The sequence below is a fragment of the Lemur catta genome, chromosome 7, assembly GCF_020740605.2.
Source record: "Lemur catta isolate mLemCat1 chromosome 7, mLemCat1.pri, whole genome shotgun sequence".
Classification (NCBI taxonomy): domain Eukaryota; kingdom Metazoa; phylum Chordata; class Mammalia; order Primates; family Lemuridae; genus Lemur; species Lemur catta.
The window spans coordinates 55,879,068-55,893,007 of record NC_059134.1 but is presented as its reverse complement, the minus strand read 5'-3'; the positions used below and the strand labels follow the sequence as shown (position 1 = coordinate 55,893,007).

The 13,940-nt window shown below is 56.9% G+C and overlaps 1 protein-coding gene across 2 annotated transcripts in view; it reads left to right on the top strand.

Annotated features, from left to right (window-relative positions):
- Positions 1–13,940, top strand: part of CAPN5 (calpain 5) — a 54,160-nt gene that overhangs the window by 32,999 nt on the left and 7,221 nt on the right. For both annotated transcript variants that reach the window (XM_045557297.1, XM_045557298.1), the window contains exons 4-8: positions 7,527–7,735; positions 10,104–10,296; positions 11,172–11,365; positions 11,981–12,058; positions 13,468–13,663. In XM_045557297.1, the coding sequence (XP_045413253.1) occupies positions 7,527–7,735; positions 10,104–10,296; positions 11,172–11,365; positions 11,981–12,058; positions 13,468–13,663 (870 nt within the window). The remainder of the gene's footprint in view (positions 1–7,526; positions 7,736–10,103; positions 10,297–11,171; positions 11,366–11,980; positions 12,059–13,467; positions 13,664–13,940) is intronic.

Sequence of the window (13,940 nt, the reverse complement as noted above, 5' to 3'; positions counted from 1 at the left end):
GTGAAGCCCCTTCCAGCCTGTACTCTGGGATTATTAAATCCATGACGGGATGGGGCTATGTTGGCACTGATGCAGCCCCAGGCCACATCCCCCTGGCGCCCCGTGGTCCTTCTCCACAGCTGTACGCAGAGTGCAAGGAGGGGCTGAGCTGGGGGTGTGGGTGGACCAGACTCTGGGCCAGTGGCCTGTGACATGTCCCCACCCCACCTGAGGGCCCAGGCTAGGTGGCTTCCTCCCTGGAGACCAGGGTCGATCCCTGCTTCAGAGGCTGAACTTGTGGTTTTGCTCGGGATGAGCCCTGCTTCAAAAGCCCCAGCCCAGCCAGGCCTCAGCCCCGTCTCACAGCCCTGCAGCGCAGCTGTTGCCGCCACGTCTTCCTTCCCCCTGCACAGCCCCTGCCAGCATCCAAAGACCTTCCCGGCCTGTACGCTGTTTCTCAGGAGTCTCCGCTCCCCAACACTCCCCTCCCCAGCTTGCCCTCCAGCCCCTCCTGGAGGTGCCTGGGGTGGGGTGGGGTACAGGGTCGGGACAGAAGACCCAGCCCTCCTGCCCCTCAGATAGCAGCAGGGGCCCGGCCTTGTCCCCAGAGCGCAGGGAGGGGGAAATAAACCACAAGGTGAAGAGACCGGCCCCATGCCCTGAGCTCTGCCCCCAGAGAGGCAGCGTAGTGTCGGGGTGAGGGACCCCGGCCCTCCACCCCACCCTGCTGTGTGACCCTGTTTCCTCATCTGTGAGTTGGGGCTAATGGTAGTGCCTCTTTCATGGGGCTGTTGTGAAGATCAGATGAGTTAATGTGAGTAAACGGCCCAAGCTTCTGAAAGCCGGCACACAGGTACCCTCTCTGGGCTCGTCCGTCATTACTGGCCGGTCACCGTAGAAACGTGGTCTCACTTACTTCTCACAGTTATTCCGAGAAGACAGGGACTGGCTAGGAGAACCTGGTCACTGAGGAGGAATGCACGGTTCAGAGAGGTGAAGTGAGTTGCCTGAGGTGACACAGCAAGCCAGTGCTGTGGCAGCAGGTGGTGTGGGGTGCAGGGATGGGCAGCCGCCGGGCCTGGCTCTGGTCCGGGAGAGCAGTCGTGTGGACATGGATTCCCCTCCACCACCATCACCAGGGTCAGGACGGCCCCTAGAGGCCCTCACATCATAGCTGGGGGGCCGGAGGCCCAGGGGGTGGGCACCTGCCCCAAGGCTGGGGGTCCCTGCCCCCGTCTCTCACGTGGCCCCTCTGCAGCAAGCAGCCGCCCTGGTCTCTGGTGCTGAGCAGCAGGGCTCTGCTCCCCCGGGGAAGCAGGGGTGGCCCAAGGCCTTCCTGGCCTCTTCCAGTCACAGTGTTAGAGCCAGATTCCCTGGGCCCCGGGAACAGAATGACAGAGTCACTGAGGCTGTAAAAGGCAAAGGAGTTTATTGACTAGTTCGAACTAGGGTCCAAGCCCCGAGCACCAACGCAGTGGTCTCTTTCTATGGGCAGGGACCCCGCGCAGCGGGAGTACAGGTCTTTTATGTTTTTTTTTTTTTTTTTTTTTTTTTTTTAGCTCTTTATCGCAACCAAGCGTTAAGCAAGCAGGCCTTGTATACAAAAGCGGACTTTGGCTATTAGCTATAAATTAAGCAAGCAAGCCTTGTATACAAAAGCGGACTTTGGCTATTAGCTATAAATTAAGCAAGCAAGCCTTGTATACAAAAGCGGACTTTGGCTATTAGCTATAAATTAAGCAAGCCATCACAGAATTAACTAAAATGTTGTTTCAGTCTTGTTCTACAACAGCACCTGAAATTTGAAATTTGAGACTCTTGGAATTATAAGCTGAGAATTAAGGAATCTCAGAGACTCAGAACCAAGGATCCCCTAGTTTTGAGGACTCATAAAGGCCTTGTGGCTCACCTCACTCAACTCAGGTGACACAGGAAACCCGCTGTAGGCCCTCATTCCGCAGCCCCGCCTGCGTGGTTCAGAAATGTTTCGAGCTGGCCTCTCTGGGTTCCCAGGCTGAAATCTTTTTTTTTTTTTTGAGATGGAGTCTCATTCTGTCACCTGGGCTAGAATGCCATGGTGTCAGCCTAGCTCACAGCAACCTCAAACTCCTGGGCTCAAGTGATCTTCCTGCCTCAGCCTCCTGAGTACCTGGGACTACAGGTGCACGCCACCGCGCCCGGCTAATTTTTCTATTTGTAGTAGAGATGGGGTCTCACTCTTGCTCAGGCTGGTCTTGAACTCCTGACCTCAAGCAACCCTCCCTTCTTGGCCTCCCAGATTGCTAGGATTACAGGCGTGAGCCACCGCGCCCGGCCCCCAGGCAGAAATCCGAAAAGCTCCCTCCCTGTGCCCCACGTCCGTCCACACACTCACGTCCGCACACGCACGCTCTCGCACGCAGGTCCCGAGCAGTGCCGCCCTCTCCTCTCTGTTGCACACAGCTGGGCAGAGTCCTGTCTGCCACGGCCCCAGGAGGGTTTGAGCTAAGCCACTTGGGTCCTGGTGGGAGCCCCCAGGGAAAACCCAGGAGCCGGGAGACCAGGGGTGCTGAGTCGTGCCCGTCAGAGGGGCCCTGAGGTTCCTGGGCCCGTTCTGCTGTGGGTGACCATCAGTGGATCACCTCCCAGGGTGGGTGCGAGGGAGGCTCCAAACCCCACACGGTCCTTGCATTGCCGCCGGGTCAGCCTGAGTAAGGAGCCAAGCACGTGCTGAGACTTTCCTTCCTCCTTTTGGGAAGGAGGTTGACCGGGTCATCTCAGCTCCCTCCCAACCCTGAGGTTTTCAGACCGTTGTGTGAATGCACGGATGACCCCTTGCATGTGCACAGCCCTCTACAGTTTATGAAGTACCTCCAAGGCCATCTACTTTAGTCCTCATAAAAGTCCTGGAAGGGGTAGGTAGATGAGGAAACTGAAACTCAGAGAGGTGGCCCAGTCAAAACTTAAGTTCCTGCCACCCACCACGGTTGGTAATTCGGTATTAAGTGCTGTGGATAGGTCACTGGCTGGTCAGGGGCTGCACTGTGACCCGTGCTGGGGATTTTCCCCCCAGAACGACTCTAGGCAGCTTTGGAGCTGGCCAGGCCCAGTGCGGGGTGCTGGGATCTGGGCATGAGTCCACCTTGCCCCCCCCACCCCAGGAGCTCCTCCAGTGAGCAGGGAAAAGAGAAGGGGCTGCCGCATGGTGCCCAGGGCAGGGGGCTCGGCAGGGAGGCCCCTGGGCGCTGCTGCTCAGTGAACCTCTGAGGGGCGAGGGAAGGGGGCCGGCACGGGCAGAGGGAGCCGCATGTGTGGGGTGAGGTGGCGTGAAGCATCACGGGTGTTTGGTGGTCTTGGTGGATTCCCGGGGGCCCCGAAGGGCTGAGGCTGGGAGGGTCTGCGGCCAGGCCAGGCTGCGGTGCCCATGGTGATGGGTATTTCAGCCACGGCCAGCACCAGGGCAGAGTGCGCAGCCTAATGGGCCCCCTTGTACCCAGCCCTTGGCCTCAACAATTGTCAACTCACCGCCAGTCTTATTTCCTCTACACTCCCCCAGACAGCATATCATGTCTGTAAGTATTTCTGGATGCATCTCTGAAAGATAAGGATTCAGTAAAAAATAAAATAAAATAACCCACCATACCAATATGCAACTGAAACATTTTAAAGTAATTCCCTTGTATCATCAAATACCCAAGAAGTGTTCTAATTTCCCATTTGTGCCGTAAACATGCATACATTTTACAGTTTGCTTGTTTGAGTGAGATCCAAACAAAAGTCCATAATTGTAGCAATTGGTTGATTGCTCTTTCATCTTTTTATTATTATTATTTTTTGCAACGTATTTATTGAAGAAACTGGGTCGTTTGTCCTGTGGGATTCCCCACTGTCTGGATTTTGTTGACTGCGCCCCCCAGGTAGGGTTTAACATGCTCTTTGTCCCTTGCGTTTGCGGTAAAATAGGGCTTAGCTCTAGAGGGTTGGTGTGGTTTAGGCACAGATTCTTTTTGACAAGACTGTTCAGGAGGCACGTAATGGCTGGGTGTCTCTCTCTTTTCTGACATTAAAAGCCATCGGTCATCATCATCTCAATCCATTAATTCTTCAGTGGTTACAAAATGGTGATGGTCTAACGTTAATCACTTCCTCTTCCTGTCTTAACTGGAATTCTTTTCCAGATAAAGACTTCCCTTCACCTGCTATTTGATTACCCCCTGGGACAGTTTACAAAAGCAGGATAAATGCTTGATTCTTTAATTTCCCAGTTTCAGAAAACTGAGTTGATTCCCTACCCTCCTCCAATAGTGACTAAGTAGTTTTCTAAGTATCATTCCTATCTGTGAATTTGAACATACTCGATGTGTTTCAATCCATTGCAGCCATTATCCTTATTGATGCTCAGATTGGCCCATCTGTTGCCAGTGGGAACCTCTTCCTGTTGGTTCCTGAATGCTTTGACATGGCCCTGGGAGCCTGTGGTGGCTTCCTTGACTTGTGGCATGGCCGGATGTGGCGTGGGAGGTTTTCTGGGGTGTGTGCACGCGTGAGCACACCTGTCTCCCGCTCAGCATCCCAGCCAGCGGCAGAGGGGCTGAGAGGCGAGAAGGCTGGCCCGGGGGCCCCCCTGTGCCGGGTCCAAGCGCTGTGAAGCAGGGGGACAAATTAAGGCCCTTGAGGACCCCTGACTCTGCGTCTCCAGGCCCTGGGGCCTCATTAGCTGCTTCTTGAGCCACAGAGGGCTCAGGGCCAAGCCCTGGGTTTGGCTAATGATCCTCCCGAGGCCCCGGCAGCATCTCCCAGCACCCTGGGAGGGCTGTCCCCCTCCCTCTGGCACAGTCCAGAGCGTCCCAAGTAGTGCAGGAGGGGAGGAGGATGGCCAGGCCCTAAGTTCTCAGCCTGGGACTCCCCATCACTCTGTGGCCCTGGAAAGCTTCTTGTTTCTCTCTGGACCTCGGCCCCATCCGTCTGCCCCGTCTGTGCAGCAGGGACGGTGACCCTCACCCTGCACGTGGCCCGTCTTTGATGCAACTTTCTGTCCTGAAAGAAAAGTGGGGAGAGGCCGGGCGCGGTGGCTCACGCCTGTAATCCTAGCACTCTGGGAGGCCGAGGCGAGTGGATCGTTTGAGCTCAGGAGTTCAAGACCAGCCTGAGCAAGAGTGAGACCCCGTCTCTACTAAAATAGAAAGAAATTATATGAACAACTAAAAATACATATAGAAAAATTAGCCGGGCATGGTGGCGCATGCCTGTAGTCCCAGCTACTCGGGAGGCTGAGGCAAGAGGATCTCTTGAGCCCGGGAGTTTGAGGTTGCTGTGAGCTAGGCTGACGCCATGGCACTCTAGCCCAGGCAACAGAGTGAGACTCTGTCTCAAAAAAAAAAACAAGAAAAGAAAAGTGGGGAGAGAGCTCTAGGAGTCAGCACAGGGGGTGGCCTGGGTGTCTTTACTTAGAAAGGACACAGACATGACTGCAAAGCATGACAAGGAGGTGGGGAAAAGGTACTAGCCAGTCTTGGGCCCTTGCTGGGTTCCAGACACTGTGGAGCCGTGGGTTTGAATCCTGCCTCCCTCACCTGTGCCCACGGCAGCCTTCTGCTAGTGACCTGCTGTAGTATTGCTGCAAGAGCTTGTTCTGAGGCTCGGGGGCAACACAGTAAACAGCCTGGCCCTGTGCCTAGCACCTAGCAGAGCTCCATTAGTGGCAGTAGTACCTCTCATTGTGGTTGGCATTTTCATTTTCTTGGTCTCAGATGTCCCACTAGGGAGCCTTTCCCTTTGCCAGCATCCCTGCTGATGGTAAGAGGCATGCAAACAAAAGCATCTTTAGTGAGCTTGGGGGTGGGGAGCGAACGGGACGTCTCCGGCTGAAGTGTGGTGCTCAGGTGGGTGCAGGCCTCCTGTGCATCTCTGGCTCCTCAGCCTGGGTGCCTGGGTGCCCACCCGTTATCTCTGGGCGGTTTTCTTCTAGAAGAAGCTGCTTGTGGTCCCAATGGGGGTCAGCCCCACTTGGGGGCCAGCAGGTCACCGACCCACCCTGACATGGTAGGGTCCCTGCCCACCTCCTGCTGCCCAGATTGCCTTTGTTTGTCCTTATCCCTGGGGTCGCCCTCTGCCAGCTCTCAGGGTGTGCTGCTGGCCTCCAGGGCAGGGCCCCCCGCTCCCTTCTCTCCACGGCCCTGCATGTGCCCCACGTTAGCATCTACACCTCACCAGACTGGGAGCCTCTTGAGGGCAGGGACAATGTGGCTCATCTGGGTCCTCAGTGTCCCACGTGTGGCTGGGCATGGAGTGGCCCACAGTGCTAAAGAGCTCGTTCTTTGGGTACAGACAGACCTGGGTTTGAATCCTGGCTCCAAAGAACAGGTATTTTCAAGCTATGTGGCCTGGACAAGTTACTTGCCCTCCCTGGTCCCCAGTTTGTCATTTGTAAAGTAGGGACGGACAACAATAACCTACCATGGCGTTGCTGTGAGATTAAATGGAGGTAATCCAGGGCTGTCACAGGCACGGGAGCTGGTACTTCCAAGGCGGTTCATAAATAATAAACATTATTAGAGTCCCAGTTAATGTCTGTGAATTTATTTGTTCAGTCAACATGTATTTACTAAGCATACTGTCTGTGCCAGGGCTAAGGCCTGGGCTGGGTACTGGGTGTATAGCAGTGACCAGACCGATGTGGCCCTGCCTCAGAGACGTGACCTTCCAGTGATACTATCAGACATTGAACTCAATGACACACAGCTATTAATTATAACTCAGTAAGCTAAGTTTCTCAGACGAGAAGTCCCGGCGGCCCTGGCCTGCTCTGAAGATCAGGGAGGGCTTCCTGGAGGAGGAGGATGGACACTAGCAGATGAGTGGAAGTCAACTGAGTAAAGAGGAGGAGGAAGAGCAGGTGTGGAGTTCCCGACCAGACAAAGCCTGGAGCCGAGAGGAGGGGTGGGGGCTGCTGTCGGGGAGGTGGAGAAAGGAGGCTGGGGGAGCACAGTAGGGTTGGGACCTTATTTTCTAGGAAAGTGACAGGATCAGGCTGGTCTGCTGCTGTTTGGGACAAGGGCAGATGTAGCTACAGATGCTGGTGCAGTGTCCTGGGGCAAGGAGATGGGGGATTGGGCCAGGGTGGTGCCTGAGGGATGCAGAGGAAGAGACGGGTTTCAGAAGAATGGAGGCACTCAGCTCGGCCTGGTGGGATGGGCAGAGGGCAAGCGAGGAGGCTGGTGCGGCTGCAGCCTCTGGCATGGGCTGGGTGGGTGGGTGGTGGCGCCGTTCAGCCGGTCGGAACTGGTGGTGGATATGGATGGATGGCTCGGGGAGGCTGCAGGGAGGCAGGAATCCTAGAACAGCACAGGGAGGGGCCTAAGGAAGCCTCCCACCCCGGCAGAGGTGGGAACCTGAGGCCGGGAGACGAGAAGGGTTCGCCCAAGTCTCACTGGTTCATGGCAGAGATGGGACTTGAACCCAGTATTCCTTTCAGTTCTGATTCCCTGGAAGTGTGCACCCCCATTTCCTCAGGAAGCCAGATATGCCCCTCACTGTGTCCCCATCCTACCTCCATTCCCCCTACCCAGGTCATCCCAGACTGGAAGGAGCAGGAGTGGGACCCCGAGAAGCCCGACGCCTACGCGGGCATCTTCCACTTCCACTTCTGGCGCTTTGGGGAGTGGGTGGACGTAGTCATCGATGACCGGCTGCCCACGGTCAACAACCAGCTCATCTACTGCCACTCCAACTCCCGCAACGAGTTCTGGTGTGCTCTGGTGGAGAAGGCCTATGCCAAGTAGGTGCCAGTGGTGGGCCGGCGGGTGGGCAGGCAGTGGCGGCAGCGATGGGCTCTGTGTGGTGTTCCTTTAGCCAGGGCTCCAGGCACAGGGAGGCGAGAGGCTGGTGCAAGGACTCGTGGCATTCCCAGAGCCTGGGCCCGAGGGCATAGCCCGCTGAGCCGACGCTGGGTGGAGTGGAGGAATGGCCAGGGGCAGAGCCAGCCCTCCCACTCGGGATCTTTCCCCAGGGTCCACGCTGCCAAGCCCTGCCTGGGGGCCTTTGCTGGGGATGGGGTCACTCTGGGCTCGGGCTGTGGAAGATGGGCCAAGTGCCTGCCTTCCCTGTGTCCCCAGCGCCCAGCACAGAGCCTGGCACAGAATGGGCACGAGCAAAGGTCTGCCAAGCTGCGGAGGGCTTTGAGGCAGCGTGACCTGCCCAGGCCCTTGTAGGGCTGGGGTGGGCCTGGGGCAGCAGGGCCGGAGACAGCCTGGCCAGCGCGGTGGGAGCCACCCGCTGGATCCTCCTGCCAGGCCCGTTTGTCAGTCTCCTTGGGAAATGTGTGTGTGTGTGAGTGGGCGAGGGGGGAAGGAAACATAAAAACTCCCAATATTAAAGACAAACCTAAGAAAACACGACATTGGCAGCTTCCATTTTAAATCCTAAGAACACAAAGCCACTCCCTGGTGGCCTCTGAGTCACCACCACCATTGGTGCAGGCTCCTCTTCTACCCCAGGAGAGCCAAGCCAGTGGCCTTGTTTTCTGCTTTTTTTTTTAAGTTTTATTGTGGTAAAATATACAAAACATAATATTTCTCATTTAACCACGTGTAAGTGCACAGTTCAGTGGCATTAATTACAGTCACAATGCCGTGGACTGTCACCATTGTCTATACTCGGCACATTTTCATCATCCCCAACGGGAGCTCCATAACCATTAAGCAGTAACTCCCCTCCCCCCAGCTCCTGGGAACCTCCATTCTGCCTCTGTCTGTGAACTTGCCTGTTCTGGGCGCCTCACACAAGTGGAATCATGTCTGGCTTATCTCACTGAGCAAAATACTTTCCAGGTCCAGCCATGATGCAGCGTATATCAAAATTTCCTTCCTCCTTGTGGCCGAATGTACTCACTGTATGTACAGGTCACAGCTCGTTCATCTGTCCATGTGCTGATGGACACCTGGGTTGCTGCCACCCTCTGGCTACTGTGACTAATGCTGCTGTGAACACCTGTATGCAGATGTCTGTCCGAGTCTCTGCTTTCGGTTCTTTTGCGTATGTGCCTAGGAGCGATTGCTGGGCCAGTGGGAGTCCTGTGTTCAGTGTTCGGAGGAGCTGCCAAACTGTCCTCACAGTGGCTGCACCATTTCATGCTTGCTTAGTTTTATTTTTATGTTTATTTACTTTTTAAATTATAAAATAAATACATGCCTGTTACAGCAAATCCAGAAAGTCTAGAAAACCATAAAGAAGCTAATATTAATAAAAGTCTCCCACACTCCTGCAGTTCTTCCAGCCCCCTGCTGGCCCCTGCTGCGTTTTGGGCCATCTGAGTCACCGTGGCTGCTCCGCTGTTGGTGAACCGAGTGGCCGGTGTTGGCTCAAGGCCCTGCCCCCGCTCTGAGCCCCATCTCTCCTGCCATTAGCAACTCTCTTAACATCTCTGATGCATTTTTATTTGCAGGTAACCTTGCAAAACCTGTGTTGCTGTTTTGTGGGCGTGTATTTTCAATTTGCATGAAGTGTGCTGTGTTATGTGTCTCATTCCGCACTGAGCCTTGAACACCCCAGCCCTCTTCCTGCTCATTTCAATAAGAAGCCCCAGCTGTCTTCCCGGCATGTTGTATGTCACACATGGTAGATGCTTACTAAATATTTTTAAGTGAATTATTTAAACACAATTGGATTCCAACTGTATTGCTTTTTCAAACAGAATAAGCCGGCACTAGCATTTTCCCTCCCACAGGGATTCTTTTCCATGGCTGCTTAGTGTTCCAGAGTACAGATGCAGTGTTAGTTTTTAAAACCAGTTCCCTCTTGTTAGACGTTGAGGTTATTTCTGGCTTTACGTCATTATAAATCATGTTACTTACCCAGAATTGGTGTGTAAAAGATATTTGAGCTGTTAACACTTTTGGAAAGATTGCTCTATCTTGGGACAGCTGCTTTGCGAAGATCAGCTGCTGAGGCTGAGGGCACCGTGAGCCGTAAAAGGGTGTGTGTCAGTGGGACAGATGTGGCCCAGGAGTCAAGACCTGCTTGGCTCTGCTGTGGCCCGCTGTGTGATCTCAGCAGTTTGTTTGACCTCTCTGAGTTTCAAAAACGTCCCCTGTGAGGTGAAGGGTTCGGACCCGTGAGCTGGGCTTTCCTTCCACGTTGCCCCCCAGGCTGGCAGGCTGCTACCAGGCCCTGGATGGAGGCAACACGGCGGACGCCCTGGTGGACTTCACCGGGGGTGTCTCCGAGCCCATCGACCTGACCGAGGGTGACTTTGCCAGCGACGAGACCAAGAGGAACCAGCTCTTTGAGCGCGTGTTGAAGGTGCACAGCCGGGGCGGCCTCATCAGCGCCTCCATCAAGGTGAGAACACAGGGCAGGTCCCAGCCGTGGCCTCTGCCCTTCACCCACTTGACGGGGATGGGAGGTGACTGTGACGTCCCAGGCCCAGCCCAGGCCCAGGTCAGCTGATAAAGCCAGACGCTCAGCCTCGGGGGAGGGGAGCAGCTGGAAGGCAGGATGCTTCCCCCAGTGCTGGGGAGTACGCTGGGACCCTGCCTGCCCCCCAGCTGTGAAATGTCCTTCCCACACCGGTCAACCCCACCTCCGTTTCTGACCCTTGGGTTGTGGGTGTCTGTGCACCGAGGGTCCCTCAGTCAGGGTGAGGCATCAGAAGCCGGGGGGCACCTGGGGAGGGCTGGGCGCCCCTGCTGCACGTGGCACAGGGCTGGGGGCTTCGGGAGGATCCTGATTTCACTGGTGGCTCGTGTTTGGGGTGAGAAAGCGGGGGCTCAGCGAAGGCAGAATTTGAACCCAAGTTTAGCAGACCCTGCGATGTGCTGAGAAACTGGCTCTCTTGGAAAATAGAAAGCCCAGATTTGTCGCATTTGCTGATTTCTGTGGTGTAAATACTCCCCCCAAGGTTGATTGCCAGCTCCCAGTTGTTTAACAGCCAGCACCCAAAATTCCGGAATATTTAACAGCTGAGCCTGTGCAAGCTCCAGCACACCCCGGGCTGACCCCACTTCCTTTTTCGCAGACCGCTGCCCCCGTGGGGGTTAGTAAAGGTCCATGAGCACAGCACTGTCCACAGAAGGTCTCACCTTTGTGTGGGGCCGCAGTTCCCATCCTGGCCTGTAGAGGGTGCTGCAGCCTCCTGGCTGTAGCTCCAGCCCTGAGTTGCCCAGGTTTGGCTTCCAGTGTGGCCCTGCCTCTCTGAGCAATGTGTCCTCCCGCAGGCGATGACAGCGGCTGACATGGAGGCCCGCCTGGCGTGTGGCCTTGTGAAGGGCCACGCATACGCCATCACTGATGTGCGTAAGGTGCGCCTGGGCCATGGGCTATTGGCCTTCTTCAAGTCGGAGAAGCTGGACATGATCCGCCTGCGCAACCCCTGGGGAGAGCGGGAGTGGAACGGGCCCTGGAGCGACACGTGAGGCCTGGGATGGGGGTGCAGGCACAGGCCTGAGTGCGTGGACAAAGATGGGCGGGCTTCTTGGAGGAAGTGGCCCTGGGCCTGGGCCCTGAAGGCTCTGCAGGGAGGATGACATTGGGAAGAGGGACAGGAGACTTTCTTTGGAGTGGGTGTGGGGTGATGGATTCAGCACAGGCAAAGGCCTGGGTAGGGGGACGCTGACTTGCAGGGGACGTAGAGACCAGTCTTGGGCAAGTGGGGGAGGGGCAGGGAGTGAGGCCACCAGCAGTGAGTGAATGGGGCCCACCCCTGAGTGCTTGGCTCATGGCCCTGCTGGGGCCAGGGGGGCATGGAGCCCAGGTGCCCAGTGAAGGAGTCCCCTCCACTGGGGGTCGTGCCCCCTCCAGACCACCCAGCCCCTGGCATGGTGGCACCCACAGTTCCCTGTGGGAAGGGGCAGACAGGGCTTCTGGAGAGGGGCTGGGCGTGGCCCTGGGTGCCCCTAGCCACACCGCACTGCTGGAGGCCTGGTGCAGAGCTGTCCTACCTGCTTCTGTGCCATTTTCGGGGGGTCCTGGTGTGGCCCCTCCTCTTAGATGGCTCCCTCTCCCCACCCCGGCACTCTCATCCCAGCTCAGAGGAATGGCAGAAGGTGAGCAAGAGTGAGCGGGAGAAGATGGGCGTGACCGTGCAGGATGACGGGGAGTTCTGGTGAGTGTGCGTGCCCCAGGTGTCTGGGGCTGAGCCCCCACCCCGGGCCAGGCCGGGAGTGCCGGGTGGGAGTCAGGAGCCAGGCCTCTGGCACAGGCCCCTTCCTCAATTGTTGTGTGGCCTCGGGCAAGTCACACCATCTCTCTGAGACTCAGTTTCCTCCTCTGTAAAATTAGTTGGGCAGTAACAGGCCCTTTCGTCCCCACAGTGCCCTCTGCCCACCCGAGGGGACCTTGGGCTGCTCTGGCACCCAGGCTGAGCCTTGGCAAGTGGGCCAGGATGCAGTGGTTAGGGGGCTTGACCAGAGGGCAGGGGCTTGCTGGCAGCCTGACTGCTGAGAGTAAGTAGGGAAGAGGAGAGGCTCACGGAGCAGCTGAGACTTGGGGTGCCGGGTAGCCTTGGTGGGCAAGGAGAGCGACCTGGCCCAGAGGTGAGAGAGCACAGCTGGGCTTGGGAAGAATGAGCAAGGGAAGAGAGGGGAGCTTAGGGGGCAGATGGGTGGTGATGGGCTGGGGAGATGGCAGCAGCCTAGCTTCAGGAGCCTGAAAGTCACTCCTGCGTTCATCCAACCTGCGTTCATCCAACCTGCATTTGGCCCTACTGTGGGCCAGGCTCAGTGTCACTCTTCAGCAGAACACTTGATATGGAGGCTCAGCCACTTCGCGGAGGGGCGCAGGGCATCCTGGGTGTGCCGGATGCCCAGAGGCAGATGGCAGTGATCCTGGTGCCCCATCGAGGACCCCTCCTGCAGGCATCAGAGGAGCCACTGCAGGAGGCCACCCAGGCCCTCCGTCTGGGCTCCCATGGATGAGATTCGCTTTGCCAGTCTGGCTTAGGGCCCAGCTGAATTAAAACAGCAAAACCCCTCGTCTGTGGAAAGGGCTTCTTCGCACGGCCTTTCTCCTACGTGTTCACACTCCATACACTCCCCCTGCCCCCGCCCAGGCTGCTGGAGGTGTGCGCAGTGCGTGTGACCGTGGCGATGCCCCGGCCACTGCAGCACGCTCCTCACGGGGTTCCCACCACCAGCTTACTCAGGCCTCGCCCAGCCGTGGAAGATGATGGGTGGAAACGTGCTTTGTAAACTGCAGAGGGCAGCACACGTCAGTCATTCACACCGTCACTGAGTGTCACAGCCGGCCTCGGCCCACTGGCCCGTCTGCTGGAAGTTGTACTAGATGACTTTATCGCAGTGTGTAATCCCTACACTAACCCTGTGAGACGGGCAACTGTCGTTAGATTCATCCCCATTTTACAGATGAGGAAACTGAGGCCAAAAGAGGGGTTATGGGTCCGTGTGATGCCATGTCTGTGCTCCTGTGTGGGCCGTTGTTCAGAGCATGTGGGGTGAGTGGGCAGGGGGGCCAGGGGCCGGGCAGAGCGACTGGTGAGCCCCTTCCCATGCCTAGGATGACCTTCGAGGACGTGTGCCGGTACTTCACCGACATCATCAAGTGCCGCCTGATCAACACGTCCTACCTGAGCATCCACAAGACGTGGGAGGAGGCCCGGCTGTGCGGCGCCTGGACGCGGCATGAAGACCCGCAGCAGAACCGCAGCGGGGGCTGCATCAACCACAAGGACACCTTCTTCCAGAACCCACAGGTGGGCGTTCTCAGGGACCCCACTCTGCCCTGCAGCCGCCGCGGGGCCCCTGCCACTGTCCTGCCAGGGACTCCTGCATGACCTTGGGGACATCCCTGTGCCTCCTTGGGCCTCAGCAAACCCATCTGTACAGCGGGGGTTGGATGGGCATGTGGGTCCCGTGCAGGGGTCATGAAGACCCCCAGCCGCACAGTCTAACCTGCAGAGGGTAACAATGAGGAACCTGTGGGCTGAGGGACTTGGGAGTGTCTCGTCGTGAGTTACAGGGACATGTAGA